Consider the following 26771-nt stretch of genomic DNA (forward strand, 5'->3'; position numbering starts at 1 on the left):
AAGTCAACGTTAACATAGTGCTTGATTACTTGCTGATATTTTTGTTTCTGATTTTTGAAAGTTTGGGACAGAGCGCTGAATACCGTCACATTTGGTCCCTTGAAATCTCCAATAAGCCCAATGTATCTGAGCCTGAAGAACCAAAGATTCGTTTTGTTGCTGGTATCCATGGAAATGCGCCAGTTGGAACTGAACTGCTTTTGGCTCTGGCAGAATTTCTCTGCCTGAACTACAAAAAGAACCCAGCTGTTACCCAAGTAAGAGAATAGCTGGGGTTGACATGCTTTAAAAGGAAAAAGCTGAACATTAATATCAGGGCAGCATTTTTAAAATTCTTAATTTCTTGCTAGATTTTACAGTCACTTATAGTACATTATGAACTTTACTCTCTAAAAATGAACCATCTTTGTAGTATATACCGTTTGTTAATAGTGCCTTTCTATTATATTTCCTTGTATGTCTTAAGAGGCATACAGGAAAGAATACTAAAAATTTACATTCAATTTCCTACTCTGTCATTTAATAGCCACACTACCCTTCCAGTCTTTGTTCACAGTTGTTTACCTTTTTTTTTTTTTTTTTTTTGAGATGGAGTCCTGCTCTATCACCCAGGCTTGAGTGCAATGGTAGATCTTGGCTCACTGCAACCTCCGCCTCCTGGGTTCAAGCAGTTATCCCACTTCAGCTTCCTGAGTAGCTGGGACTACAGATATTTTAAATATTTTTAGTAGAGACAGTGTTTTGCCATGTCGGCCACGCTGGTCTCGAACTCCTGACCTCAGGTAATCCTGCTTTGGCCTCCCAAAGTGCTGGGATTACAGGCGTGAGCCGTGGAGCCTGGCCAGTTTTTTACATTCTAACTTGAGGAACTTCCATTCTGAATTACTTATAACTAGGATACTATATTGAAAAATCTAGGCCGGGCGCCGTGGCTCAAGCCTGTAATCCCAGCACTTTGGGAGGCCGAGACGGGCAGATCACGAGGTCAGGAGATTGAGACCATCCTGACTAACCCGGTGAAACCCTGTCTCTACTAAAAAAACACAAAAAACTAGCCGGTCGAGGTGGTGGGCGCCTGTAGTCCCAACTGCTCGGGAGGCTGAGGCAGGAGAATGGCGTGAACCCGGGAGGTGGAGCTTGCAGTGAGCTGAGATCCAGCCACTGCACTCCAGCCTGGGTGACAGAGTGAGACTCCGTCTCAAAAAAAAAAAAAAAAAAAAAAAGAAAAGAAAAAAGAAAAATCTAGTGAAAGTCTAGTTTTTCAAAATAGTTTTCCTTTTCATATAATACATAAAAACTTATTGGACATCTTGGCTGCTAAGAGATTTTAGAAAAAGCAATATGGTATTATCTACTTGAGCCATCTGTGATTACAAAAAAGAACTTTGACCAGGGTGTGATGACTCATGCCTGTAATCACAACACTTCAGGGGGCTAAAGAGAAGAGGACCACTTGATGCCAAACGGTTGAGACCAGCCTGAGCAACAGAGTGATACCCTGTCTCTACAAACATTTTAAAAATTAGCTGGGCATTGAGGTGCACACCTGTAATCCTAGCTACTTGGGAGGCTAAAGTGGGAGGATCACTTGAGCCTAGTAGGTCAAGACTGCAGTGAGCTGTGATTGCACCACTGTATTCCAGCCTGGGTAACAGGCTGAAATCTCGAAAACAAACAAAACAACTTTGACCCACAGGCTTGGGCGTGTATGATTAAGCATCCTAGTTGTAGGTTGCCTTAGAGAAGGGAAGAAAAGAGTGCATCCTTCTAAAACACTCACTAATTGGCACTGTCCATAGTGGACTTAGGAAAGGGAAAAAGAACTGATATTTATTGAATACATATTATGTGCCAGGTAATATACCATGTATATTATATAGATCATTATATCCTCAACCATGTGATAATGATTATCTCCATTTTATAAATGTAGAAACTGAGGCAGTCCCACAGCTAGAAACTGGTAAAACTAGAATTTAAACCCAAGTATGTCTACTCCGAAGCCCAGTGCAGTTCTGCCTCCCCAAAACAAATTTGGAAAGAATTGATGTCATGATTAAGATCGGAAGGGACTTGTGTAATTAGGTGACATGCACTTAAATCAGACCGACCAAAAATTGTTATCTTCCTTTGTGGGACAGGTGCTCTGTGTTGTGAACTCACTCAACTCTGCCATTAGAGCACAAAAGCAGTCATATGTAAATGAATAGTCATGGTTATGTGTCAGTAAAACTTTATATACAATAGCAGGCACCAACTGAATTTGGCCGGCAGTTAGTGGTTCCTGACCCCTGTTCTAAGTCACTGGGAGGTCTCTGGGAACATTAGCTGTACAGTAGTTTTTTGCTTATTTTTAATATATTTGAAGCAAAAGGAAATTTTATTTTTTATTTTTTCATTCATTTTAGTTCTGCCTTTTACATTAACTGTGTGTAGAATAAACAACAGACTTTCCGTTTGAGGCATGAGAGAGTACCCATTGATTCTACACACAGCTAGTAACTCATTAATTTCTGTTTCTGCTTTAGTTGGTTGACAGGACTAGGATTGTGATTGTCCCTTCTCTAAATCCAGATGGGCGAGAGAGAGCTCAAGAGAAAGACTGTACTTCAAAAATAGGACAAACGAATGCTCGTGGCAAAGATTTGGATACAGACTTCACAAGTAAGGCTAATTTTTAGGCCATTAAAATACTTAGGAGATAATTTCTTTTTGCTGGAAGATTGGTTGATCCTATTTTGTCAGTGAGTAATGAAGTACTTTCTTGTCTGGGTTATGAATGTGAGGTATAAATGAATACAGACATCCGGAAAACTTTTTGAATTTTTCTCCATTATTATTTGCAAAAATAATTAACATTTTTCATATAAATTCAATCCATTATATCGGGATGTTTCTTCACTAGTTGTGTAGAGATGTGTATTCTCTCTCTCCTCCTATGTGTGTATATACACATGACACACATGTATGTGTATATTGATTTGAAGAGCCCTGTTTCTTATTTACTTAAATGGGATCAACAACTGTATACATTATTCTATAACCTTTTTCATTAAATGTGTATCACTGACATCTTTCAATTTCAGTACTTACAGATCTCTAACATTCTTTTTTTTTTTTTTTTTTTTTTTTTTTGAGACAGAGTCTCACTCTGTTGCTCAGGCTAGAGTGTGATGGTATGATCTTGGCTCACTTCTGCCTCTCAGGTTAAGCAATTTTCCTGTCTCAGCCTCCTGAATAGCTGGGATTATAGGCACCTGCCACCATGCCTGGCCAATTTTTGTATTTTTAGTAGAGACGAGGTTTTATCATGTTGGTCAGGCTGGTCTTGAACTCCTGACCTCGGGTGATCTGCCTGGCTCAGCCTCCCAAAGTGCTGGGATTACAGGCATTAGCCACTGTGCCAGGCTCAACATTCTTTTTTAATGGCATCTAGTATGCCATTAATCTATGACAGTACTCTAATTTATTCAACCATTTTCTACCGATAGATATTTACTTTATTTCTGGCCACTTGCTTTTTTGCTTTTGTAAACAGTGCTGCAGAGAACAGCCAGCTTTCTGAAACTAATTTTCTTCCAAAGATAGCATATTAGTCCATTTTCACACTGCTGATAAAGGCATACCCAAGACTGGGAAGAAAAGGATTTTTAATTTGACTTACAGCTCTACATGGCCGGGGAGGTTTCACAATCATGGCGGAGGATGAAAGGCACTTCTTACATGGTGGCAGCAAGAGAGTATGAGAAGGAAGCAAAAGCAGATCTGATAAACCCATCAGATCTCATAAGACTTATTCGCCATCACAAGAATAATACAGGAGAGACCCACCCCCATGATTCAGTTACCTCCCACTGAGTCCCTCCCACAACAAGTGGGAGTTCTGGGAAATAAAATTCAAGTTGAGATTTGGATGGGGACACAGCCAAACCATATCATTCTGCCACTGGCCCGTCCCACATCTCATGTCCTCACATTTCAAAACCAATCATGCTTTCCCAACAGTCCCCCGAAGTCTTATTTCAGCATTAACTCAAAAGTCCACAGTCCAATATCTCATCTGAGACAAGTCCCTTCTGCCTATGAGCCTGTAAAATCAAAAGCAAGTTAGTTACTTCCTAGATAAAATAGGGGTACAGGCATTGGGTAAATACAGCCATTCCAAATGGGAGAAATTGGCCAAAACGGAGGGGCTACAGGCCCCATACGAGTTCAAAATCAAGCAGGGCAGTCAAATCTTAAAAGTTCAAAAATTTTCTCCTTTGACTCCATGTTTTGCATCTAGGTCATGCTGATGCAGGAAGTAGGTTCCCATGGTCTTGGGCAGCTCTACCCCTGTGGCTTTACAGGGTACAGTCTCTCTCCCAGCTGCTTTCACCAACTGGCATTGAGTGTCAGTGGCTTTTCCAGGGGCATAGTGCAAGCTGTCGGTGGATCTACCATTCTGGGGTCTGGAGAACAGTGGCCTTCTTCTCACAGCTCCATTAGGTGGTACCTCAGTAGGGACTCTGTGTGGGGACTCTGATCCCACATTTCCCTTCTGCACTGCCCTAGCAGAGGTTCTCCATGAAGGGCCTGCCCCTGCGGCAAACTTTTGCCTGGACATCCAAGCTTTTCCATACATCTCTTGAAATCTAGGTGGAGGTTCCCAAACATAAATTCTTGGCTTTTTTGCACCTGCAGGCTCAACACCACATGGAAGCTGCCAGGTCTTGGGGCTTCCATCCACTGAAGCAACAGCCTGAGCTGTACCTTGGCCCCTTTTAGTCACAGCTGGAGCAACTAGGAGGCAGGGCACCAAGTCCCTAGACTGCCCCCAGCACAGGGACCCTGAGCCTGGCCCACAAAACCACTTTTTCCTCCTGGGCCTCCAGGCCTTTGATGGGAGGGGCTGCCGGGAAGGTCTCTGACGTGGCCTGGAGATATTTTCCCCATGGTCTTGGGCATTAACATTAGGCTCCTTGCTACTTATGCAAATTTCTGCAGCTGGGTTGAATTTCTCCCCAGAAAATGGGTTTTTCTTTTCTGCATAGTCAGGCTGCAAATTTTCCAAACTTTTATGCTTTGTTTCCTTTATGAAACTGAATGCCTTTAACAGCACCCATGTCACCTCTTGAATGCTTTGCTGCTTAGAAATTTCTTCCACCAGATACCCTAAGTAGTCTCTCTCAGGTTCAAAGTTCCAAAAATCTCTGGGGCAGGGGCAAAATGCTGCCAAGTCTCTTTGCTAAAACATAACAAGAATCACCTTTGCTCTAGTTCCCAACAAGTTCATTATCTCCATCTGAGACCACTTCAGTCTGGACCTTATTGGTCATATCACTATCAGCACTTTTGTCAAAGCCATTCAACAAATCTCTAGGAAGTTCTACACTTTTCCACATTTCCCTGTCTTCTTCGGAGCCCTACAAACTGTTCCAACCTCTGCCTGTTACCCAGCTCCAAAGTTGCTTCCACATTTTTGGATATATTTTCAGCAACACCTGACTCTATTGGTACCAATTTACTGTATTAATCTGTTTTCATGCTGCTAATAAAGACATACTTGAGACTGGGAAGAAAAGGAGATTTAATTGGACTTACAGTCCCACATGGCTGGGGAGGTTTCACAGTCATAGCAGAGGATGAAAGGCACTTCTTACATGGCAGTGGCAAGAGAGAATGAGAAGGAAGTGAAAGTGGAAACCCCCGATAAACCCATCAGATCTTGTGAGACTTATTCACTATCACAAGAATAGCATGGGAAAGACCCACCCCCATGATTCAGTCACCTCTCACTGGGTGCCTCCCACAGCACATGGGAATTCTGGGAGATGCAATTCAAGTTGAGATTTGGGTGGGGGTACAGCCAAACCATATCAGATAGGTTATTTATATATTCCCTAAATTATTTTGTAAAGCAGGAGATGCGTATTCTTTTTGTTTTTTTTCAATAAGATTTTTCTTTAACTTGCTTAGAGTCATTAGTATATACATATCCTGAAGTACATAATAGAACTCATACTAACCTACCTTCTGTAATGTATCTTTCTTGCTTGAGATAGTAGCTTATGGAGAAATAAAATATTTATCTGCAAATTTTTAAGTTAGCATTTTGATTGTATTCAAGTAGAGAGTATTTCCTTAGATACTCATACTAAGATTTAAAATTTGATATTTTATATTTGACTTTTCTCTTTTTTAGATAATGCCTCTCAACCTGAGACTAAAGCCATCATTGAAAATTTGATTCAAAAACAGGACTTTAGTCTTTCTGTTGCCTTAGATGGTGGTTCCGTGCTGGTCACATATCCTTATGACAAGCCAGTACAGACAGGTATGTAGAATGTCATCTCATATATATACTATTTAAGCTTAGGTAGTAAATCCCAATTAAGTAATGTCCCTTCCACATTTTTATAAATAGTGAGCATTTGAGCACACTCTGTGAGCAAATTACCAACCAAAGAAGACTGTACATACATCAGCAGTTCAGTTACTTGGAGAAGAGAGCTCAGATCTAATGGAAGCCCAGCTTTATTGAGTCTAGCTATCTTGTTCCATATGTTCCCTTTAGTCCACAACCATTTACTGAAAAATTATTATGTCTGTAAATACTGAGAATGTAAAAGTGAGTATGACACTTTTCATTCTCTCTGCCTCATGAAACTCCTATGTAACCAAACACTAACAGTACAGATTTGTCCTCTCCTGTTTTAAACTTTGACTAAGTGGTTGCATCTTATGGTGAGTTAAACAGTTGGTGGTTTAATCTCTGTGGGGTTGCAGTATATGGAGATAGTTTGGGTGGTTTTCAGTGCATCCTAATAACAAAGAATATTGTTATTAGGTTACAGTTGTCCCAAAATGCAGTAAGACATATCAAAACAAGTTTGTAGTTTAGTGTAATAGTCTGTTATGAAAACTCACCATTAGAACCTTTTAATGTAAGGAGGATGTTGGTCTTCTTCGTGTGATTATCTTAGGTAAATAAAACCTTTTAGGGTTAATTATAGTAACAGTATACTTAAGCAGAGTGCAAAATTTATTAGGAGAAAAAGATGACTTGTATACATGAAGGTTAACTTGGGGAAAAAATCATTTGGATTTCTCCACTGACTTCTAATTTTTTCTTTCTACAGTGGAAAATAAAGAGACTCTGAAGCATCTGGCATCTCTTTATGCAAATAATCATCCATCCATGCACATGGGTCAGCCCAGTTGCCCGAATAAATCAGGTAAGTGTTTTCCATACCTTTTGTTATTGCTGTTATTGTTGCTTTTGTGGGGAAAGGAGTTTCACCTTAAGGTCTGCTTGATTCCACATTTCTCAATGCTTTTATAGATGAGAATATTCCAGGAGGAGTAATGCGTGGAGCAGAATGGCATAGTCACCTGGGCAGCATGAAGGTATGCTTTCTAGACTAACATGGTTAGAATGGAGTTATGGCCAGGCACGATGTCGTACGTGTAATCCCAGTGCTTTGGGAGGCCAAGGCAGGTGGATTATCTGAGATTGGGAGTTCGAGACCAGCCTGGCCAACATGGCGAAACCCCGTTTCTACTAAAAATATAAAAATTAGCTGGGCGTGGTTGCAGACGCCTGTAATCCCAGCTACTTGGGAGGCTGAGTCAGGAGAATCACTTGAACCTGGGAGGCGGAGGTTGCAGTGAGTCTAGTCGAGATCGTGCTACTGCACTCCAGCCTGGGCAACAGAGTGAGACTCCATCTCAAAAAAAAAAGAAAAAAAAAGAGTGGAGTTTATGAATATCGGCCATTGAGTGCAAGAATAGGTGACTTTTCTGGTATTGTAAAGTGAATGGCATCTGGCTCATGGCTTTCTTGACATGTTTAGCCCTTAAATTAACCCGAGAGTACTTTTTTTGGCCATTTTAACCATTTTTAATTGTACAGTTCAGTGACATTAATTAAATGTTGTGCCCCCAAAACCATATCTATTTCCAAAACTTCATTTGCCCCAGACAGAAACTCTGTATCCACTATGCAGTAACTCCCTATTCCCCTCTCCCACGACTCCTGGAACCCCTGTCTACTTTCTATTTGCCTATTGTATATATTTCATGTAAGTAGAATCATACAATATTTACCCTTTCACTTAGCAAAATGTTTTTAGGATTCATCCATTTTAGAGCATGTATCATTACTTCATTCCTTTTTATGGCTGAATAATATTCCATTTATGTTTATACCATATTTTGTTTGTTAATTCATGTATTGATGGGCACTTGGATTTCTGCTTTTTGGCTATTGCGAATGATGTTGCCATGAACATTGGTATTGCAGGTATCTGTTTGAACCCCATGCTGCCATGAGCATTGGTATTACAAGTATCTGTCACTTCTTTGGGGTAGATACCTAGGAGTGGAATTACCTGGTTATGTTGTAATTCTATGTTTCACCTTTTGAGGAACCACCAAACTGTTTTCCACAGCAGCTGCACCATTTTACATTCCTTACTAGCATTGTTTGAGGGTTCCAATTTTTCCCATATCCTCTCCTTACCAACACTTATTTTCGGTTTTTTTTTTTTTTTTTTTTTTAACAGAGTCTCACTTTGTTGCTCAGGCCGGAGTGCAGTGGCTATGACTCCTTTGCAGCTTATTGCAGCCTCAACCTCCCAGGCCTAAGCTATCCCCCCACCTCAGCCTCTGGGAGTAGCCACGACCAGCCGCATGCACCACCATGCTGGACCAATTATTTTTAATTCTTTGTAGAGACAGGGTCTCCCTTTGTTGCCTAGGCTGGAGTTCTTTATATGTTAATATAAAAGGCTGAACGTGGTGGTGGCTCACGTCTATAATCCCAGCACTTTGGGAGGCCGAGGCAGGAGGATCACCTGAGGTCAGGAGTTTGAGACCAGCCTGGCCAACATGGTAAAACCCGTCTCTACTAAAAATACAAAAAAATTAGCTGGGCGTGGGGGCAGGCACCTGTAATCCCAGCTACTTGGGAGGCTGAGGCAGGAGAATCTCTTGAACTTGGGAGGTGGAGGTTTCAGTGAGCCAAGATCATACCATTGCACTCCAGCCTAGGCAACAAGCACGAAACTCCATCTCAAGAAAAACAAATAAACAAACAAAAACCATTCTGGATGCTATGTATTCTAGATACGAAATTCTTATCAGATACATGATTTGCAAGTATTTTCTCCTATTCTGTAGGTTACCTTTTAAATTTCTTGATTATGTCCTTTGATACACAAGAGTTTTTAATTATGATAAAATCCAATGTATCTGTTTTTATTGTTGCTTTTGCAATTGTTATCCTATCTAAGGATCTGTTGCTAAATCCAAGGTCATGAAGATTCCCCGCCCCTCCCCCCCATGTTTTCTTTTCTTTTTTCTGTTTTTTAGAGGGCAGATGTGGGATGAGTTGGGAGGCAGGGTGAATGCCCCTCCCCACCACCGCCCCACTCCATGCCACCTATGCTTGCGTTTTCTTTGAAGAGTTTTATGGGCTGGGCACGGTGGCTCAGGCCTGTAATCCAAGCACTTTGGGAGGCCAAGGTGGGTGGATAATTTGATGTCAGGAGTTCAAGACCAGCCTGGCCAACATGGTGAAACCCCATATACTAAAAATACAAACATTAGCCGGGCTGTGGTGCCGCGCACCTGTAATCCCAGCTACTCGGGAGGCTGCGGCAGGAGAATGGCTTGGGAGGGAGAGATTGCGATAAGCCGAGATCTCGCCACTGCACTCCAGTCTGGGCAACAGAGTGAGATCCTGTCTCAAAAAAAAGAAAAAAAAAATTTATGGATCAAGCTGTCGTATTTTGGTCATTGATGCAGTTTATTTTTTATGGCATGAAGTAGGAGTTCAGCTTCGTTTGTTTGAATGTAGAAATTCAGTTGTCTCAGCACTATTTGTTGAAAGACTATTTTTTCCCCACTGAATGGTTTTGGTACCCTTGTCAAAAATGAGTTTACCATAGATGTGTGGGTTTATTTCTGTACTCTCAATTCTATTCCATTGGTCTATGTGTTTGCCTTTATGCCAGTATCACTGTTTTGATTAATGTAGGTTTGTTGTGGTAAACTGTAAAATTGGAACGTGTGAGTCCTTCAACTTTATTGTTCTTAAAGATTGTTTTGGCTATTCAGGGCCCCTTGTCATTCCATTTGAATTTGAGCATTGGCTTTTCTTTTTCTGAGAAAAGGGATGTTGGAATTTTGTTAGAGGTTGTGTTGAAACCATAGATCACTTTGTGTAGTATTGACATCTCTGCAATATTGTCCTCCCATCCATTTATTTAGGTCTTCTTTAATTTCTGACAGCATTTTAATTCACTGTCTATCCACTTCAAATTAGGCAGGAGTTGTTAGCAGATGGGTGGGTGGCTGATCATTTTATTCACATGTGCAACCAGAAAATTGACTTCATTCCCATTTCTGCCTGTCTTCTGTCCTTTATTTACTAAGAACTTACTACTGGGAGGCACTTTGCCATATTAGTGATAAAATATATTGCCTGGCCTATTGTACGAATTAACTGTGTTACATAATTAATTGATTTGATGTAGAAGAGAGTAGCTCTCAACAGGCCATGAGAAATTAAAGACACAAAAAATTATATGTAGTCAGAGATACAGCCTTTTTCTCTGTAGAGGAGATGGCATTTGGGCTGCAGAGATTGTGAAGCAGAACATTCCAGAAAGAGGAAGCAGTACATAGCGGCAGTCTAATTTAGTTAGAGTATGGAGTGTAATGCAGAGCCGCAAAAGGTTAAGAATGGAAAGAGTACTGGTTGCTTTGAATGCTTTGTTTTAATAAGAATGGGAAACTATGAGGTTTTGAGCAGGGATAACAATATTGACATGATCTGAGCTATGCTATGGGAAAACTAATCTCTAAATAATCAGTTAAGACAGTTTGGAGGAAGAGACACTGGTACAGGGAGACTGGTTTGGAATTGTCTAGACAAAAAGTAATGAGGGCCTAGGTTATGCTAGTGGCAAGGAGAGTAGAGTCAGAGGATGACATTTTAGAGATTCTATAGAGGTAGAATTGACAAGATTCAGCAAATTATGGATGATAGTGAGATAGAGAAGTCAAAGACAAGACATTTCATGGCTATGTGAGAAAATGAGTTAATATCATTAACTGAGTTAGGAAAAAGAAGATATTTTGGGAAAAGGTGGTAAGTTGGGTTTTTGAACCTGTCTGCACAGATTTTGAGCAGGGATAACAATATTGACATGATCTGAGCTATGCTATGGGAAAACTAATCTCTAAATAATCAGTTAAGATAGTTTGATAAATGCTATATTGCAGGGAGTGGGTATTGTTACCAGCAGGGGTCCAGGTTGAGGGTATCAGAGGGCTAATGATTATTATCTCCAGAGCTTCAAGAACAACTGTGACGTTTCTGGGTTTTAAGGGAAGCTGACCCTCTTCTGCATGAACTTATTGATTCATTTCTTCAGCAAACCCAAATAAACCCCATCTAACTGGCACTACCAGGCACTGTGGGAAGCACTGAAGATAGGAAAGTGAATTCGACATAGCCCCTGTCCTCAAGGGCTCTCATAGAGTTTGTGACTGATTATAATACAGAGAGGTTTATTTATATTTGTCATAAAATGCTTTACAGCTTCTTTGTTTACATCAGCTACATTTTCTTTTCATTTACTCCGTTTGTGGTATTACAATGCCTCGTTCTTTCTTTTACTTACTAATTTTCCCACATTTGATTTTGAACTTTATGTTTTAGGATTATAGCGTCACCTATGGCCATTGTCCGGAAATCACAGTATACACAAGCTGCTGTTACTTTCCTAGTGCTGCACAACTCCCTTCCTTGTGGGCAGACAATAAGAAATCTCTTCTTAGTATGTTAGTGGAGGTGAGTCTTTTCCTTTTAACTAGAGGCAAACTCCCAGGAATATGTTCAGTGAAAACCTTTATCGAAACATTGTCTTTTACCAAAAATGTATATTATTTATTTTAAATTTATATAGAAGAGTTTTGGTTATTTTATGTTTCCTAAATAGATGCCATTCATTCACATCTCTGGAATCTGCTATAATTTAGGTAATTTGACCTTGCAAGATGCTGCAAGTTCTTTAATTTGAATATCACAGAGTTACTAGAGTAGTATACCATAGCGGGAAGGAAATCACTCAAGGCATTAGAAGGTTGGGTTGTAGTATACCATAGTGGGAAGGAAATCACTCAAGGCATTAGAAGGTTGGGTTCTAATGCTTCAGGCTGTGACAGTATCAGAGTTCTCTTTTATGTCCAGCTCTGTGACCCTGAACATGGAATGAATGGCAAACAAGGTCAGAGTCAGTGGTGGGGGGGGTGGGGGGGAAGAGAAGAAGCAGGCCATACGGAGTTTGACACTTGTTTGTGTGTGGTTTTTGTTTTGTTTGTTCGGTTGGTTGGTTTTGGTCATGCCTCAAGCTAGTGCCTCTACAATGTCTAGCATTATGACAACATAAATTTATAGTTTAAACATTTTTTCAGGTTCACAAGGGAGTTCATGGATTTGTTAAAGATAAGACTGGAAAGCCAATCTCTAAAGCAGTCATTGTACTTAATGAAGGAATAAAGGTACACACAAAAGAGGGAGGTTATTTCCATGTACTCTTAGCGCCAGGTGTCCATAACATCAATGCCATCGCTGATGGGTACCAGCAACAACATTCACAGGTAAGAAACTCAAATTGAGTAGCATCATGTAAATTTTTATTCTTTGTAATACTTCTGTTTTATTTTGAAACTCTAGTTAGAAATCTTGAAGGGAATAAAGAAATAAAAGTGTGACTGCCTCTTGATTACGGTATCTTGTTATCCTTGTACCCCTTGCCACCAAAAGGGAAAATTTTCTAGCATTTTGTATACTTTAGATGGCAAGGCATCATCTCCTTAGTTTGCTATATGGGCCCTAATAATATAGCAGGGATACAGTACACCTTAAGCAGAACTTGTCATGATTCTTATACTTTCCCCTTCTAGGTCTTTGTGCATCATGATGCAGCTAGTTCTGTGGTGATAGTCTTTGACACAGATAACCGGATATTTGGTTTGCCAAGGGAGCTTGTGGTAACTGTATCAGGTAAAGACATTTTGATTTTTAGTAGTAAAAGTTAAAAACAATCTTGACATTTCAATATGAGAGTGGGTCACCTCCATAATCCTGAAACTAATCACTTGTCTTCTGATGTCTCCTTATCTAAATGTGATTTTCCTGGACCTCTGTTCTCCCATATGTTCTCCTGGCTTGCCTTTCTCTGCCGAGACCAGCTTGGTCAGGGAGACCCTAACCCAGCGGCGCTAGAGAAATTGAAGACACACACACACACAGAAATATAGAGGTGTGAAGTGGGAAATCAGGGGTCTCACAGCCTTCAGAGCTGAGAGCCTCGAACAGAGATTTGCCCATATATTTATTAACAACAAGCCAGTCATTAGCATTGTTTCTATAGATTAACTAAAAGTATCCCTTATGGGAAACGAAGGTATGGGCCAAAATAAAGGGATGGGTTGGGCTAGTTATCTGCAGCAGGAGCATGTCCTTAAGGCACAGATTGCTCATGCTATTGTTCGTAGTTTAAGAATGCCTTTAAGTGGTTTTCCACCCTGAGCGGGCCAGGTGTTCCTTGCCCTCATTCTGGTAAACCCACAACCTTCCAGTGTGGGCATCATGGCCATGAAGAACATGTCACAGTGCTGCAGAGATTTTGTTTATGGCCAGTTTTGGAGCCAGTTTATGGCCAGATTTTGGGGGGCCTGTTCCCAACATGTCCCCCTTTTATTTGCAAATCGATCAAAGCAAAGGCAGCTTTGTCACGGTGAGCTACTTCTCGCAGGAGTCAAGTTCCACATTTGCAGACTATACAAAGACAACAGATTAAAAGCACAATCATCATTGAAATCACAGAGCTTCCAAGCGTTTTTATCCATTTTAATGGGTTACTAGCTGCTAATCTGTCTGCAGCTCCTTTAAGCACTCCAGATCCTGGCATTAAGGTCAGGTGTGTCCAGGATGCTTTAAATATTTGTTCCCAAATTTTGATCTTATTAAGAGCTATTAATAGTTTCCACAAATCTTTATGTTTAGCTCCTACAACGAACCTTATCATTTGAGGTTGAGGTGCCACTATACTGCCATGGTTCCAGATAATATGAACTTTTGCCATACTTCTTATCATTTGTACCATCTGACCGTTTTGTTCAGACCATCTGAACATAGTGTGGCCATGGCATGCAGACTGAGAGATGCAATTCAAGCTAAACATCCCCTTAGGGGACCAATCAATAATGATTCCATAGGAATCACTGCACAGCACCTCTGCCTGTTTTGCAATGCAGTCTTCCTAAACAAGTACGTTCATTTTTTCTGGCCAGGTTTAATTTTGTTTACAAACAGGTTTTTGAGGGCAGTATGCCTCAATTATAAGAGCAGATTTATTATGGTAAATACTGAGATCAGAAAGCATGTGTAACTGTGTCATAGAGTGATTACATCCAGGCATTATTGCCAGCCAAGATTGATAAATATGCCCAATAAGTATAATTGTTCTCTGTGTCCGCCCTTGTTGAAGGAATACTCACAGCAATGGCGATCACCGCTATTATAGCTACCATTAAATTACTTATTGTGACTGGTTGTCCCGCTTTCCTCAGGTTTTCTTCCACCATCTGTGACAGCTTCTTGATCTGTCCCCAGGTGGGTGGCTGTGTTTGACAGGTGTTGCTCGTGACAGTTGGGGTCCTCCTCAGCGTCAGTCTCGACATGGCTGCAACCAGGGGGTCCTCGGGATCCTCCCGGAATCTCTTCCTCAGCATCTGGCTCATGATAAGGTTTCGGGTGTCTTGATGGTATCCAAATCAGCTGTTGATTTTGGCTTGGAGAAACACAAGCATAACCTCTACCCCAAGTTATTATTTTACCTATTTCCCAACTGTTTGTTATTGGATCTCTCCACTTAACCAGTTGTTCTGCTTCTGTCTTTGCAGCTGGTTTCTGTAGATGCTGTTCAGCTGCTGATAACATCTGACCTTTGGGCAGGCTCAAAAAATTTAAAGTTAATAATGCTAGATTCAGTTGTATATGGGCTATCCTGTAATCCCTATTTCTCCCTCTTTTTTGTTTTTGTCATCAGTTGTTTATCTGTATGAAATTGTAACTAAGCATTTTTAATTAACTGTGTGGAATGAACCATGTATGAAGAATCAGAAATGACATTAATAGGCATATTAAAAGCAGTCAATACCTCAGTTACAGCTACAAGCTCTGCTTTTTGAGCTGAAGTATAGGGCATCTGGGAAACTTTACCTTTTGATCCAGAATAAGAAGCTTTACCATTACTAGACCCATCTGTAAAACAATGAAAATGCTTAGCAGGCTGCAGGTTGTTTACCACAAGAATTGTAAATGCAAAACATTCACAGTCTTGCTCAGCTAACGGGATAGTAAAGAAACAGTCTTTTAAATCTATGACTATTAAAGGCCAAGTTTTTGGGATTATAGCAGGAGAAGGCAATCCTGGCTGTAATGCTCCCATAGGTTGTATAATTGAGTTGATGACTCTTAAGTCAGTTAACATTCTCCATTTACCTTTTAATCTCCATTTAAGATTTTTTCTTAATTACAAAACCTGGAGAATTCCAAGGGGAAAATGTTGGAGCTGTGTGCCCATTTTCTAATTGTTCAGTAACTAATTTCTCTAAAGCCTCCAGTTTCTCTTTACTTAGCGGCCATTGTTCTATCCAAATTGGCTTATCTGTTAACCATTTTAAAGGTATAGGTTCTAGAGGCTTAACAATGCCTGCCATAAAAAATGATATCCTAATCTTTGGCAGGAACTTTGTCTTTCCACTTGAAGCGGTTTTTTCAAACCTTGCAAATTTTTTTCTAGTCCCATACCAGGGACATACCCCATTTCATGCATTGTATGTTGACTTTGAGGGCTATATAATTGTTCTGATATTAGAACTTGTGCTCCCCGTTGTTGTAATAAGTCTCTCCCCCCTAAATTTATAGATACAGATGTTTTAATTGGTCAAATAGTCCCAGGGTGTCCATCGGGCCCTTCACAATGCAAAATATAACTGCTCTGATATACTCCAGGGGCTTTAGCAACTCCAACTATGTTAAATTGAGCGGGTTGAATTGACCACACGGAGGACCAGTGCTGTAGAGAAATGATTGCAATGTCCGCCCCTGTATCTACCAAACCTTTAAATTTCTTTCCCTGAATAGTTACTTCAAAGGTAGGACGTTTATCAGTAATTTGATTTACCCAATAAGCTGCTTTGCCTTGTTTATTTGTGCTTCCAAATCCTCCTGTTAGTTTAATTTCATTTTTCCCCATTTCCACATATGGCACAATCAGGAGCTGTGCTATATGATCTCCTGGCTCTGCTTTCCAGGGAACAGAAGTAGATATAACAATTTGAATTTCCCCATTAATATCTGAATCAATGACTCCTGTATGTATTTGTACCTCTTTTAAATTTAAACTAGACCTGCCTAGAAGTAATCCTATCGTCCCTGCTGGCAGGGGTCCACAGACTCCTGTTGGGACCTTTTGTGAGGGTTCCCCAGCAGAAGACTCACAACTTTTGTGCAGCATAAATCTACCACGGCACTACCGGCTGTGGTGGGGGACAGATTTTGTACAGGGAAGAGTGAATGGCCTGAGCTGGAAATGCCCTGGTTTGGAATGGGGCCTGGGATGGGCCCCTTATGGCGTTTCCCAAAAGTGGGTTCCCATCTTTATCAAACTTAGAGTGACACTGATTAGCACAATGTTTTCCTTTTTTACATTTTGGTCATATTTCAGGCTCAGCAGTTTTCTTTTTTCCCCTATCTGGTGGCCTGACTCACTGATTTTTTTCTACTTTTTTTTTTTAGTACGACCATGCTTCTCACAGTTAAAACAAGCTCCAGGAAATGGAGTTCCTTTATTCACTCTCAGTCCTGCCATTGCCCGTGCTAGCAGAGTAGCCTTATGCAGATTATCTCTGATACCATCACAGGCCTTGATATAATCAACTAAATGTGCTTTCCCGAATTTAAAAGGAAAAGGCTCAAATGTAGCTATACTATTTCCCTGTTAATCTGGGGGGTATATTCTAACAGGGAACTGCCAAGCCTCTAAATCACCCTCTCGGCTAGCTTGCTGAATTCCTGCCTGAATAGAACTAAGAGGAGTCTCTTGAGGCGCTACTCGAACAGTCACGGGGCAACTACTTTTCACCCAGTGTCCTCCGGAAAAGAAAGATCTGGAGGGTCTTTTTCTTCAAAATAATAATGAGGGGGTGCAGAAGGATAGGGATGAACCTCTCCCTCCTTTGCCGCTTTAGCTTTAGCTGGCAAACAAACCTGCTCTGTAACCTCTTCTGTTACTTCGTTACACTCTCCTTCCTCCTCATCAGTGTGAAAAAGTTCCAAGGTGGAATGAACCAGAGCCCACACTTGTCCCATTGTTACCCTAATGCTTCCGAGCTCCCCTTCTTACTCACCACAGGGATTGCTTTAAGAGTACTCAGGTGTCCTCCAGCTTAGTTCCATGTTTTCCAACTGCCGCTCCAGCAACCCTTCAACCTGGATTCGAGCCCCCACAATGGACGCCACTTGCTGAGACCAGCTTGGTCGGAAAGACCCTAACCCAGTGGTGCTAGAGGAATTAAAGACACACACAGAGAAATATAGAGGTGTGAAGTGGGAAATCAGGGGTCTCACAGCCTTTAGAGCTGAGAGCCTCGAACAGAGATTTACCCACGTTTATTAACAGCAAACCAGTCATTAGCATTGTTTTTATAGATATTAGATTAACTAAAAGTATCCCTTATGGGAAATGAAGGGATCAGCCGAAATAAAGGGATGGGTTGGGCTACTTATCTGCAGCAGGAGCATGTCCTTAAGGCACAGATCGCTCATGCTATTGTTTGTAGTTTAAGAATGCCTTTGGTTTTCTGCCTTGGGTGGGCCAGGTGTTCCTTGCCCTCATTCTGGTAAACCCACAACCTTCCAGCATGGGTGTCATGGCCATCATGAACATGTCACAGTGCTGCAGAGATTTTGTTTATGGCCAGTTTTGGAGCCAGTTTATGGCCAGCTTTTGGGGTCCTGTTCCCAATATTTCTGTTTCTTCAGGTCTATACTCAAATGCCACCTCCACGGAGAGGTCTTCCCTGATCACCCTAGCTACCCCTGTGACTATCTCTATCCTGCTTTTTTTCCATTATAGCACTTCTCACTAACATTGTATTGGTTCATTTATTTGTCTATATTCAATCTCTCCCACTAAAACATAAGCTCTGAGAGAGTGAGGAATCTACCTGCATCCTCAGAGCCCAGAACGATGCTTAGCACGCAGTGGGTCTTAACGAAGAGTTGTTGAATGAATGAATGATTTGCTTTATATTAAAGTTTTAAGTTCCTAGGACTTTGACTTATATTAGTTCTGCTTTTTCAAGATCCAGGAAAGAGGAAATGTTTGCTTTCACTGGAACTAATTCATGTCATTGCTTGGATTACTGAAAGGTTAAGAAGAAAAAAAAAATGTGGTAAAATGAATACTCTGATGTACTCTATTTGATACAAAGAGCTTTTGTTTATTTCTAAGTGTAACTTGGCTGAGGCAGAATAACCAAGTTTTATCACAGGGTTCCTGTGGGACAGACCCTTAGTTGAGAGAAAGTAGTATATTGGAAACATGGCCCAATCATAGATACTGTGTGGTGAGTTTAAAGAATTCTTATCTTGTCTCAGATAAAGTGTAAATAACTTAGTGGTTAAAAACACAGGAGGTAGAATTCAGCCATGGTTTAAATCTGGCTCTGTCACCCATTAGCTATTGTGAACTTAATTTTTATTATTTTTAGTTTCTAACACTTTTATTTTGTACAAATTTAAAATAAACTAAGAGATTTGGATGAAATGAAAGTTTACTGGAAAGGAGGAGTATAATAGAAGTCATAAAAAGCAGGTTGCAGAACAGTAGACACAGTATAATCTCATTATGGTAAAAGAAAAAAAATACATGTATATGCACATGCATAAAGAAAGATCTGGGGCCAGGCATGCTGGCTCATGCCTATAATCCCAGCGCTTTGGGAGGCCGAGGCAGGTGGATCACTTGAGGTCAGGAGTTCTAGACTAGCCTGGGCAACATGGCAAAACCCCATCTCTACCAAAAAAAAAAAAAAAAATTAGCCAGGTGTGGTGGCGTGCACCTGTGGTACTGCTCAGGAGGCTGAGGTGGGAGGATCACACACAGAAAAGATCTGGTAACTAAAAATGATCTCTGGGTAATGGAAATGTAAAGATAGGAGGTTTTTGGTTTTGACTTTTGTTAGTTTGTATTTTTAAATTTTGTATATTGTACATATACTGCTTCTATTATAATAAGAGGTTGTTCTTAAGTGCATGAAATAGAAATAAAATAAATGCGGGGTATATTATTAAAAGTTCCATTGTAAGCAGCTGCTTATTAATATCCTTAAAGTATAATATCACCCATGTGATGGTTTTTGTTTGTCAGGTGCTACTATGTCGGCATTGATCCTAACAGCTTGCATTATTTGGTGCATCTGCTCAATCAAGTCTAATAGACACAAGGATGGCTTTCATCGGCTCAGGCAGCATCATGATGAGTATGAAGATGAAATTCGCATGATGTCTACCGGCTCCAAGAAGTCCCTCCTAAGCCATGAGTTCCAAGATGAAACAGACACTGAAGAGGAAACATTATATTCTAGCAAACATTGAGAAACACATTTTGCGTATCTCCCAGCATAAGTACCAAGCAAAATTACAGTTCCTCTTGGGAGAACACTGCATTAAGAAGAGAGACTCTCTTGCTTCTTCAAAGAGCTTTGGGAAGTTAAATTGCTAAATTTGTATTCTCTGTGAATTTCACTGGCAGTTTCGAACTTCCCTTCCTTAAAGTATTCTTAACCTTTAAAAAAAAAATCTGATTTCTATTTATGCAGCAGAGATGGGACAGCCACTTTGTTTTTCTTTTTAATTTAAGATGAGCTATTTGGAGCTTATGTAATAATGGCATAAAACCAACTAGAGGATGTTGTATTTTGCACATCAGGTGTTTACTAGTGGCTTTAGTATTTTTCTTTGTTTTAAATGGCCAAAAGAATCCAGAAACATTAAGGCAGGGAAAGCAGTCAGAATCAACATAAAGCTTTAAAAACTCAAGGTTTTTTCAACCTACTGAGGAGTACTTTTCTCTAGTTGTTAAATAGCTGGAGTTTCTCTTATTCAGGTTTAATGGAGGTTGAACTGATTTTTAAACACATATAACAGTAGGAAATGAATAAATGGGCTTCTGCATTTGGCTTTCTACCTGTTCCAAGGCTAGATCGGAACTGGTAGACTATGCTGTAAGCAGGATTTCACTACCTCTCTTGTAAGGTTTAGCAAACTTCTAAATAGCCCATTTTAAGGGAGAACTTACTTTGTTGTGAAAGATCTAAATGCCCACTTGAATGAAGCTGAGAGAGATCCAGCAAAAGCTAAAACTCATGTTGCCTATCTTTGAACTTGGTAAAAACCCACAGGTGCTGCTGCTTATATCTGTGAAGCACTAGCTTATTCTAGGAATGCCTGATTCTTTAATATTGCCTAAATCAGAATCTTTTTCTATGTTGCACACATGGTTTTCAGATGACCCAACCATCTGCAAGATCTGAATTCTACTGAAAATATCTAGAAATGTGGAAGAGACCTACTTGCACATTCTTAACCTGTATTTGAACACAAAATATCTATACTTCATGCTCAAGCCCAAGCCTATACCCTGTAATAGCATACTATTATTGAAATCACTTGGCCAGTCTTGTTCACATAGGCCTCTGGGAGTAATTTGGTTCTTTGTCCTAATGTTTCATTTGACAGTCTCTTTTTGATCAACCAATTTTGCTAAAAGTTCAGTCGAAAGTTTTTAAGTATAGCTCCCTCCCTTGAAAAAAATGTAAACTATGACTGCTGAGTGATAAAACACTGTGGTGTGAAAGTGTCATCTTCACTGCCAATCAGGCAAAGACCTGAAAGATTTGCATTTTATTGTGTCTGTCTTATGCAACGGAAATGATGCTTTTTGTAAGTATGCATCTTACCAATGATCTAACGGTTTAATACCTTTGAATGTTTTAATGACCAAGTTGCTGCTGAACTTACACTAAATCAGGGGATCAAAAAACTTGCTCTCATCTTCTCAAATTGTATTCTATATCCATTAATGTATCAGTTATCCCAAAGCCTTCAGGTGGAGTGGTTTACCGCCTACCTAGGTCATTCAACCAGGTTTGGTGAGGAATGCATTCAAAGTGGCTTTATAAAAGAAGATTTTGTTTAGCAAGAATAATGAGGTCATGTCATTTGTTAATAAGTATCTGTGATAAATCCGTGGTTCAAGGTGAAGCTATTCTGGTATTCTAGTATTAGCAACTGTAAATTCTGCCACCTCATACATGGAACAGAGCTTGTGGGATGCTAATAGTTAATGAAGTATACATGATTTAATTTCTTCTAATAATCTATATGTTTTCTTTAAGGATGGTGGTATATTGCTCTTTTTCAGCTTTACTTTTAAGAGTACAGTCAGGAAACCAACAAGGGGCCTAAGAGTGGCTGGCCCTGCTTGGGACATTACGGCAAATGAAACAAAGTTAATGTGACAGACTTTGCTTTGTTATCATTGGTCTTCACTAGAGGATACCTTTTTACATTTACTTCTCTCTTGGATCAAATATGTCTTTAACTGTACATCTCAGTGGCTGGAGGCCATGCCTTTTAAGCATGTGTAAAATTTTAAAGAAATGAACATACAAATAGTTATTTTAGTAATACTTCCTGAAAGAAAAACCAAATTCTGCTATAAAACTTGACCGTCAATGAACTTTTAAATAACGCATTTAGCTGGAAAACAATACTTTCCCAGCTTGTGTTACCTAGAAGCGTGAATGTATAGGATCCCTGACTACTAAGACTATATTCTCAGCCCTTCCCTGTCTTTTATTTGCGGATCTAATCTAATATTAGAACATATTAACTGCTTAAGGCATTGAAGCCATATGGGATGGGGATACATTTCTTCAGTGTTTCTCCAAGAGACTTTCCATTTCCTTGGAGTTACAGAGGCAAGTATCATAGTATTAAGAAATTTGCCTAAATCTGAGTTGTGCCTTTCTTTACTCACAAGGCATGGGTTTTGTCCTGGTGATCAGTTTGCAAGACTTCTTCCTTCCCAGCTCCTTAATAAAAGCAAAGTGATTGAGTAGGTAATGTTCAAAGTGTCTACCTGTGTACATGTACTTGTATCGATTATGTAGTTCCGTAAGATGTGCCCAAGTCATTTCAGAAGGAAAGATCCTTTGGTTTTGATGCACTTTGCTGAACAGTTGGGTAGTGAGTGGGATCCTATCCAGTTGAGGAATGCTTGCAATGCTTATTGAAAGGATTTGCTTTGGGACTTTGTCATCTTCCAGAAAGGAAACATATTGTATATTTGGTCCAGTGTGATTGATTGCTTAATCTTTGGTAACTTTTACTTGAATGGGATTTGCTGAATTCATGACTATTGAATTTAAATCTAATTATGAGTTGACAAATAAATAAAAGGTAGTGTTTATGTCTGAGCTTATTGTGTTTGAGCTAACACCAGGTTACTCGGTAACCATGACCTGCTCCTCCATTTCCATTTATTCTCAACATTAAATACTTTTATCCTGTTGTTGCCAGAAATGCACTTGTGCCAGGTGTTGACCCTGCTGTATGAAAAGCTTATTGGCAATCAACTCTGTAATAGTGCCCTACATTATGGTTTTTCTGGTGGAATTGTTTAACAGTGACAACCCAGCATTTCCATATAATTTTGCTTTATTGTTATTACTATAAATTCCACTATGATTGATGTTCAGTGGTTTTCTATAGCAACTTTTTTGATAACTCTTGGGTTTCTGATTTGTTTTAACTAGTTATTTTGGGGGGATGATTGGGGTCTTTGATTAATGTCAACTGAACTTGGATTTCTAGTTCATGAAGAAATCTCTCCCAATACCCATTTATCCTATTTTTAGCAATAATTCGTTAATGATTCCACTTGATTTTCAGAATATTGTCCTGGTTGATTTTGATTTGACAGAGTACATTATGAAATTTGAAAGTAGATTACCATTTTGAGGCAGTTGGATATAAATTATGTAAATATGTATGATTGTGATTTTTATAAATGGCATAACATGAGTGTACTAATTACCTTCTATGCTGGCCATGCTACAGATTTTCTGGAGGTATGACATAATGGTATTTTTTAATGCTCAGATTAAAAATCAGCTTTTCACCTCTCCAATTTTTCCAAGTGATACTCCCAGTTCTAGAGCAATCTACAGCTGTTTATATAAGGTGCCCAACACCCGTTCATCTCAAGTGCTTCAGTCTTTGGTTTATTTCATGCACTGTGCCTTCAAAATGAAATTTTTAAAAGGGACTTTAAATGAAGTTGAATAGTAGTTTTTAAAAGTCAATGTGTAATTTATGTGAAATCTAACTGTAATGAGGTCCTTTCTGTTTTTTATATGTAAACAGATCTACTAATCCTGTATAAAAGTTATTTTATGATGTTTGTCTTTCTTTGTGTTTTGTCTCATAATCTTTTTTCAGATGCAATAGGCCAGAAAAAGTTATAGGTCCAGTTTGAAAGTTATTTAGTTTTTCTGCCTATACTAGTGGAAAAATAGTACCAGGATCAGAATACAGGGTATCACCTATGGAATGTTTCTGTATTTATGAATCAACTCAAAAGAAAGCTTTGTTTCTGAAATCACATTACATAGTGGCCACAGTTTTCTGTTTGTAGCTCAGCTAGATTGTTATATATGTTCAATCATATCACAATAACACAAAACTGGTCACTGAAAGGTTTTTATGTACCCATTTTAAACTTGTTCATTAAAAATTTCGTCCTTTTTCCAGGTGAGGCCCAGTTAGAATAATGTGTCCTGGCACTTATAGGCGCAGCAAGGATGAATTCAATATCCCCTTTTCACTTAGCAACAATGTGTTACTTCTACCCTAATAGGAATTGGGAAAGCAAAGATATATAAGAAACAGACTCTGCTGACAAAGAACTCATAGTCCAGACCAGAGAAATAGAAATGGAAATAAGTTATATTTCAACAGTGATTGGTTCATCTAAAAGTCTCTGCTGTAAAGGAAATAAAGCATAGAGGTTTGAGCATGGACTTTGGAGTTGGACCAATCTGTGATTGATTCTTGGCTCTGCTACTTGCTTCCGATGTGAGCTTGTACAACTTTCTTGACATTCTCTGAGCCTCAGTTTCTCTACTGGTTAAAGAATAATGCTTGATAGGATTGCAGTGGAAAATTAAACGAAATAATGTTAGAAAAGTTCCCAATATAATATTTGACTCGGAATTGAATGCCTGTGGTAACCAGCATCATTTTCCTTTATGTGATGTCTTCTTATGCCTTTGAAAGAAAGTTACTTTATCAAATGTATACACAAAGATCTGTTTATAGGTGATCTTTTTAATTTAGAAGAAATTCTGAGACACAAATACTTAAAAAAAAAAAAAAAAGGAAACTTTTATTATGTGGTTCAATAGATTGTCTAAAGCATGGCAGTAAAGTTTTAATTATGCCAAAATGCTTCATATTTGTTTTTAAATGAAATTAAGTTGTATTTATGCTTCTTTAGTGAAAACAGCCTTACTTAACTGCTACAGGAAGTGTGAATAGTGATAACGGTTCTTTTTCTCTCAATGTTTGAAATATTTTCCTGAATTTTCTTAGTTTTCTCATACTTGAATTAAGAACCCTTTTGGTTTGTTTCATAAACAGTAATCTAGTTATGTTCAGCTTTTCAGATTTCTAAGAGCCGATTGTTCTCAGCAAAGTAAACATGATGGTCAACACTAATACTACTCAATTCTGAATAAGTGCCATTGTGTGGGTCTTCATGTCTTAGTCTTAGTTATAGTTAGAATACCAACTGATTGTATGCTATTTGTTGCAAACCTCAGATAAATACACCATTTATTATTACACAACTTAAAAGCAATAAAATCAGTAGACAAAGTGCAATTTTACCTTTATATATATACACACACACAAATATATATACAAAAGTATATTTATAAATATATATAATGGGAGACTTTAACACCCACTGTCAACATTAGACAGATCAACGAGACAGAAAGTTAACAAGGATATCCAGGAATTGAACTCAACTCTGCACTAAGCGGACCTAATAGCCATCTACAGAACTCTCCACCCCAAATCAACAGAATATACATTCTTCTCAGCACCACATCACACTTATTCCAAAACTGACCACATAGTTGGAAGTAAAGCACTCCTCAGCAAATGTAAAACAAATATATATACACACAAAATATGTATATATAAATATATATATTTATAAAATATATATATAAAATATAAATATATATATAAAATATATATATAAAATATAAATATATATATTTATAAAATATATATATAAAATATAAATATATATATATATTTTTGAGACAGAGTCTCACTGTCTCCCAGGCTGGAGTACAGTGGTATGATCTCAGCTCACTGCAACCTCTGGCTCCCGGTTTCAAGCGATTCTCCTGCCTTAGCCTCCCAAGTAGCTGGAATTACAGGCATGCGCCATCATGCCCAGCTAATTTTTGTATTTTTAGTAGAGACAGAGTTTCGCCATGTTGGCCAGGCTGGTCTGGAACTCCTGACCTCAAGTGATCCTCCCACCTTGGCCTCCCAAAGTGCTGGGATTACAGGCATGAGCCACCATGCGCGGCCCCAATTTTAACTTTAATATCACAATTTTCACCTACATTAGTAGAATATTAAAAGCAAACATACTATTTCTTCGGCATTTTGGTTGAGGTTAAATAATCCTCTTCCCTAATTACTGTGTAAACAAATGTAGACAAGGTAAGCAAGAATGAGACAGGATGGCCTACATGGAGTAGTAAGGTGTTGAAGTTTAGAGGCCAGCCTGAAAGACTGAGGAAAAAAGGCTGAGAATTACTTGATAAGACTGAAGGTACGATCATTAGAAGTGGGAGTATATTGAGATGGGTATCTCAAATTCAGCAATATGAGGAGGCAGAGATAAAGTCAAAACTGTAGTTGGAAAATCAGCAAGTGGAGAAACTTAAGACGGAACACGGAGGAAACAGAGTGCAGATTAAATAGAAATTGCTATGATAACATGGATTATATTCTGTGATAACCACTGAGGTTGAACCAAAGTGAAGGAGTAATGGTGAAAGTCTAGATTGCTAATTTCGAGTATTTGAGGTTATTCCAGTATTTATGATGATGATTATTATTTATTATGTACATATGGTTCCTAGCAGAGTTTTTCAAGACTAAACAGGCTTTTGATCTAGAGTCGAAAACATTGATCCTGTTGAGAGGGAATGAAACAGAAAGGGACTGGGCAAGTTACAGTAATGACTCAACTGCAGGACTGCTAGATTTAAAAAAATAATAATTTTAGATTTACAGAAAAGTTGCAGAGATCATACAGAGTTGACTCCTGGGTTTTGATTTGGAAGATGTGAGTGTTGGGAGGACAAAAGAGGAAGGATTATACTCAGTTTTCTATTTAGCAGAATTTGAATGGAACACATTGGAAAGAGGGCCTGGGCATAGGAAATAGGATGTCTAGAACCTAGGCAGCCATGCACAGCTTGAGTACTCCAGGTGTCAAGATATGTGGCACTGCTTCTAGATGACCAAGTTCAATTGGAATCTCTAG

At 39.2% G+C, this 26771-nt stretch overlaps 1 protein-coding gene across 1 annotated transcript in view; it reads left to right on the forward strand.

Annotated features, from left to right (window-relative positions):
- The window catches only part of CPD (carboxypeptidase D), a 90456-nt gene extending 66866 nt beyond the window's left edge, over window positions 1-23590 (forward strand). Inside the window, exons 13-21 of the mRNA XM_073004811.1 lie at window positions 62-257; window positions 2529-2664; window positions 6185-6316; window positions 7122-7217; window positions 7325-7389; window positions 11711-11842; window positions 12466-12651; window positions 12958-13057; window positions 19497-23590. Coding sequence (XP_072860912.1) covers window positions 62-257; window positions 2529-2664; window positions 6185-6316; window positions 7122-7217; window positions 7325-7389; window positions 11711-11842; window positions 12466-12651; window positions 12958-13057; window positions 19497-19723 — 1270 coding nt within the window. The 3' untranslated portion in view covers window positions 19724-23590. The remainder of the gene's footprint in view (window positions 1-61; window positions 258-2528; window positions 2665-6184; window positions 6317-7121; window positions 7218-7324; window positions 7390-11710; window positions 11843-12465; window positions 12652-12957; window positions 13058-19496) is intronic.
- Window positions 23591-26771: the final 3181 nt, after the last annotated feature.

The sequence above is a fragment of the Chlorocebus sabaeus genome, chromosome 16 (assembly GCF_047675955.1).
Source record: "Chlorocebus sabaeus isolate Y175 chromosome 16, mChlSab1.0.hap1, whole genome shotgun sequence".
In the NCBI taxonomy this organism is placed as follows: domain Eukaryota; kingdom Metazoa; phylum Chordata; class Mammalia; order Primates; family Cercopithecidae; genus Chlorocebus; species Chlorocebus sabaeus.